At 59.4% G+C, this 4,541-nt stretch overlaps 2 protein-coding genes across 2 annotated transcripts in view; both read right to left on the bottom strand.

Moving 5' to 3' along the window:
- Nucleotides 1–745, bottom strand: part of LOC113940986 (zinc finger protein RFP-like) — a gene marked incomplete at its 3' end in the record, with an annotated part of 3,179 nt that extends 2,434 nt beyond the window's left edge. Inside the window, exon 1 of the mRNA XM_027632141.1 lies at nt 649–745. Coding sequence (XP_027487942.1) covers nt 649–745 — 97 coding nt within the window. The remainder of the gene's footprint in view (nt 1–648) is intronic.
- LOC113940987 (E3 ubiquitin-protein ligase TRIM39-like) overlaps nt 553–4,541 on the bottom strand; it is a 4,322-nt gene continuing 333 nt past the window's right edge. Inside the window, exons 3-6 of the mRNA XM_027632143.1 lie at nt 3,800–4,030; nt 2,774–2,796; nt 2,290–2,405; nt 553–1,451 (exon numbers count right to left, since the gene is read on the bottom strand). Of these exons, the coding sequence (XP_027487944.1) occupies nt 931–1,451; nt 2,290–2,405; nt 2,774–2,796; nt 3,800–4,030 (891 nt within the window). The 3' untranslated portion in view covers nt 553–930. The remainder of the gene's footprint in view (nt 1,452–2,289; nt 2,406–2,773; nt 2,797–3,799; nt 4,031–4,541) is intronic.

Here is a 4,541-nt window from a genome sequence, read left to right as displayed (position 1 = left end):
TCCTGTCACTCCCTCCTGTCGCCCCCCTTCCCGGTGATTAACACGCCCGTAATTAACGGCTCATTTAGAAGGGAGCCCCTGATCGCCCCGCGCCCCTCCCGTCCCCCCCCCCCCCCCCCCAAAAAAAAAAAAATCGACTTTTTTTTTCCCACACGAACCCAAAATAAAGTTGTTTTTTCCGAGCCCGAAAGTTTCGTTCTGAGTGTCCCGAGCCCGGCGGGGAAAATTCGAGGTGAGAATTTGTGCGGCCCCGACCCCCTCCCCGCCCCGAAAGGGGAAGTGAAAGGACCCGCGAAAAAAGGATCTGCGAGTAAAAGGATCCACGAGTAAAAGGTTTGACCCCCATGGACCCCAAGATGTGACTCCAGCGGATCCCAGGTCCCCGGAGATGATCCTGGTGGATCCCAGCTCCCAGGATTTGACCCCGATGGACCCCAGGACCCCGATGGACCCCAGGTTGTGACCCTGATGGATCCCAGGTCCTGGGATTTGACCCCGATGGATCCCAGCTCCCAGGAGACGATCCTGGTGGCCCCAGGCGCCAACAGATTGTTCTGCCCGACCCCATTATTCCCAGTTTCCCTTTATTTCGGGTCCTTCCCCCTCTTCTCCTCCTCACCCCACACCGGAGCAGAAAATCTCTCGGACCGGGATCGTCCCGAACTTGTTCTTCTCGTCGACAGAAACGCCGGGAAAAGGGGAATTTTTCCACCTCCCCTGGGCAAGACAAGACCGGGGGGGTCATGGGGACGAAGGGGGGTCACAGGGACGGGGGGGTCACGGGCACAGCGCGAACTGTGCCCCCCTGCCCAGGTAGAGCAGAAAATCTCTCGGATCGGGATCGTCCCAAACTTGTTTCTTCTCGTCGACGGAAACGCCGGGAAAAGGGGAATTTTCCAGGAGCGGGGGGGTCACGGGGACCGGGGGGGGTCACGGGCACAGCGTGAACTCCCCCCCCCTGCCCAGGCAGAGCAGGGGCAGGACCCTCTCCCCCCCGAAGCAGGTCGGGGGATACGCGAACATCGGCTCCTCCTCCTCGCCGTCGAAAAAGGCCACTCGCCCCCCCTCGTAGTCCAGGTAGACCCCCACCACCCTGGGGGGGTCCCGCAGGGCGAGGGGCACGGCGGGCGAGGCCAGGGCTTGGCAGCGGCTCCCGCACTGCCCCACGGCCCAAATCCCGCCCCGGGGCTCGACGCGGAGCCGACCCTTCCTGGGCACCGACTCCTTGGCCACCCCCAGCGCCCAGGCGGCCCCCCCGGCCCCCACCTCCACTCGCCAGTAGTGGCGGCCCGAGGTGAAGCCCTGCAGGGCCAGGACGCAGCGGGACGAGTCGAAGCGTTTGGGGTGGTCGGGGAGGGTCCGGCGGGTCCCCCCTTCCCAGCGGACGCGCTTCCCGTCCCCCGACAGCAGCAGCCGAGGGTGCGCCGTGTCCGGGTCCAGCGTCAGGCTCGCTGGGGAGGGACGGGAGGGGGTTATAGGGGGGGTTTGGGGGGGTTATAGGGGGGGGGGGGGGGGGTTTAGGGGGGGGGGGGGGGGGGGGAGGGGGGGGAAGGTGAAGGAGGGGAGGGAAGGAAAGGGAGGGAGAAGAGGAAAGGTAAGGGAGAGGAGGAAGGAAAAGGGAGAGGAGGAAGGAAAAGGGAGAGGAGGAAGGACAAGGGAGGGAGAGAAAAGACAAGGGAGAGGAGGAAAGGCAAGGGAGAGAGGAGGGAAAATAGTGGAGGGACAGTAGGAAAAACAAGGGAGAGGAGGAAAGACAAAGGAGAGGAGAGAAAACAAGGAAGTGGAAAAGGGAGAGTAGGAAAAACTGTGGAGGGAGAGGAGAAAAGACAAGGGAGAGGAGGAAAGGCAAGGGAGGGAGAGGAGGAAAAGTATTGGAGGGAGAGGAAGGAAAAATACTGGAGGGAGAGGAGGGGAAATATTGGAGGGAGAGGAGGAAAGACAACAAAGAGAACTTGGTTTGGAGCCAAAGCGAGTCCTGAGTGGGGATGTTTTTGCTGCTCCCTTGGAAAGAGGGAGGGAATCCCTTGGAAAGAGGGAAGGAATCCCTTGGAAAGAGGGAAGGAATCCCTTGGAAAGACGGAAGGAATCCCTTGGAAAGAGGGAAGGAATCCCTTGGAAAGAGGGAAGGAATCCCTCTCCCCAGTTCCCACGTGGAAATGTTCGGGATTTCTCAGCCCTGGGAAGTTCCCACGTGGAAATGTTCGGGGGTTTTCACCCCCTGGGAGGTGATTTCTGGAGGTGGCACCGACCCAGCCCCACTTCCAGCCCCACTTCCAGCCCCTTCCCTACCTTGGAATGTCATCAGCACCTCCTTGAGGGCCACGTTGTGCCGCGGCAGCCCCGGGAGCTGCTCTCCGGGCTCAGGGGGTGTCTCCTCTGGCTCCTGGGCATTGTCCTCCTCCAGCCTGGGGAAAAAAAGGCTCATTCCAGATTCCCTCCCACCCGGGTGGACCCCTCAGCCTTTAGAATCCCCGTGTTTCAGCCGTTGGCTCCCGATTTTTGACGGGATGAGGAGGAAAAACTCGTCCCTGAGGGATCAGGGAGGTTTTCAGGGGTCACAGAGGGGCAGCAGCAGAGCAGGAGGTGACCTTCACCGCCCTCCTTGGACCTTTGGGGTGTCCCAGTTGCGTCCTACGTGTCCCTGCCATGGAGGTGTCACAGGTTTTGGGGTGTTTTGAGGTGTTTTGGGGTTTTTTTGGGGGGGGGTTGGGGTCCGCCAGGCACAAGGAAAATGACACGAGCGTGGAACGAATGCAGATGAGGAGCCACAAACCTGCTCAGGATTTCTCTGCTGCCCTAAAAGAGAGAGGGAGAGATGGAGAATCAGGTCAGAGCAGCGTCAGAGCGGGGTACAAACAACCAGGGAGGCCACGGGGGGGACCTGGGGGTGACCCCGGGGCTCTGCTCTGCCCAAATGACGGGTTTGGGGCCATCCCTGAGCTCTGATCTGCCAGGACCTGGGCGAGGTCACGGCTCCCTAATGTCATCACCCCCCCTTTGGTGTCCCAGGAGGGTGTTCCTGCTGCTAACGAGCTCCTAACGAGCTCCTCTGCTCCTTCAAATCCCAAACCAGGAGCCGGGCAGGGCCTGGGGGCAGGTTTTGGGGGCAGGATTGATTCCCTGCTCCCAGGAGGAGGAGTTTGGATCCTCATCCAGGATGGGATGTGAACCCCACACCCGCCCCGGGGGTGGGTTTGCAGCGTCCCAGGGGGCACCTGGGCCGACCCCGGGGTCACCCAAGGGGATAATTTGGGGAGGAAAGCTCGGAAAGACGAATTTTATGGCGAGTTTTTGGGGCAAGACTCGGGGAACCCCGGAGTGGTGGAAGTCTAGGGGGTCCCTTCCCACCAAACCACGATCCTGGGGTTCCATTTGGGATTCCCTCTGCTCAGGGGTCGGTGGCCAAGGGTCTCCTGGGGAGAATTTGGGGAGAAAAGCTTGGAAAGATGCATTTTATGGGGAGTTTTTAGGCAGGGCTCGGGGAATCCCGGCAGGGTGGAAGATCTGTGGTGATCCAGGGGGTCCCTTCCCTGGATCCAAACCACAATCCTGGGGTTCCATTTAGGATTCCCTCGCCTCGGGGGCTGGTGGCCAAGGGTCTCCCGGGAATAATTTGGGGAGAAAAGCTTCGGAATATAAATTTTATGGGAAGTTTTTGGGGCAGGACTCGGGGAAACCCGGCGGGATGGCGGAAGACCCGTGGTGGTCCAGGGGGTCCCTTTCCCACCCAAACCATGATCCCGTGGTTCCATTTAGGATTCCCTCGGCTCGGGGTCTCCTGGGAATCCCGGGATCCCACCTCCAGGAGCTCCCAGGGCGGCTGCCGACACTTCTCCTCCAGCTCCCGGATCCGCTCGGCGACGCCGGAGATCTGCTCCGAGATCCTGCCCATGTTCCCCTCCTGCTTCCCGAGGATTTCCCGCTCCAGCTTTTCCAGCCTGGCCAGGAGGAGCCGCTCCTGCCCTTCCAGGAGCCGCTGCAGCTCCCGGATTTGGGACACCACCTTCCTCCTCTCCGCGTCCACCCGCTCCTGCAGCAGGAGAAATATCCGGAGCCATTCCAAGGGATGATTCCTCACAGCCAGAAATTCCAGAGGAATTCCCATCTTAAATTAAGGCACTTTTTTTTTTTTTTTTTTTTTTTGCCTGTTTCCAGCTGCTGGGAAAGGACTTTTCTAATCTTTGCACCCGAAATGCTCCAGACCTTTGAACGACAAGGGAAGGTGGAAAATAAACCCATAAATGGGTTGGTCAGAGATCCAGGGAAGGGAAAACAAGGCGAGAAAGGGGCAGTCAGGTGATTCCTGTTTTCCCTATGGATTAATAAAGGGGAATCTGGGAACACATCCTGCTCGGGGGAGAAAAAGATCCGCAACAACCTGTCGAAAATCCAGGTTTAAGTTGGATTTTGGGAAGAAATTCTTCCCTGGGAGGCACAGAAGTGTCTCCACATCTGTCAGCACAGGGAAGGTTTGGGAAGGGAAGGTTTGGCAAAGTTTGGGAAGGGAAGGTTTGGGAAGGTTTGGGAAGGTTTGGGAAGGT

Source organism: Corapipo altera, unplaced genomic scaffold, assembly GCF_003945725.1.
Source record: "Corapipo altera isolate COAL_440 unplaced genomic scaffold, ASM394572v1 60148, whole genome shotgun sequence".
NCBI lineage: Eukaryota > Metazoa > Chordata > Aves > Passeriformes > Pipridae > Corapipo > Corapipo altera.
This window is presented reverse-complemented; position numbering and strand designations above follow the sequence as displayed.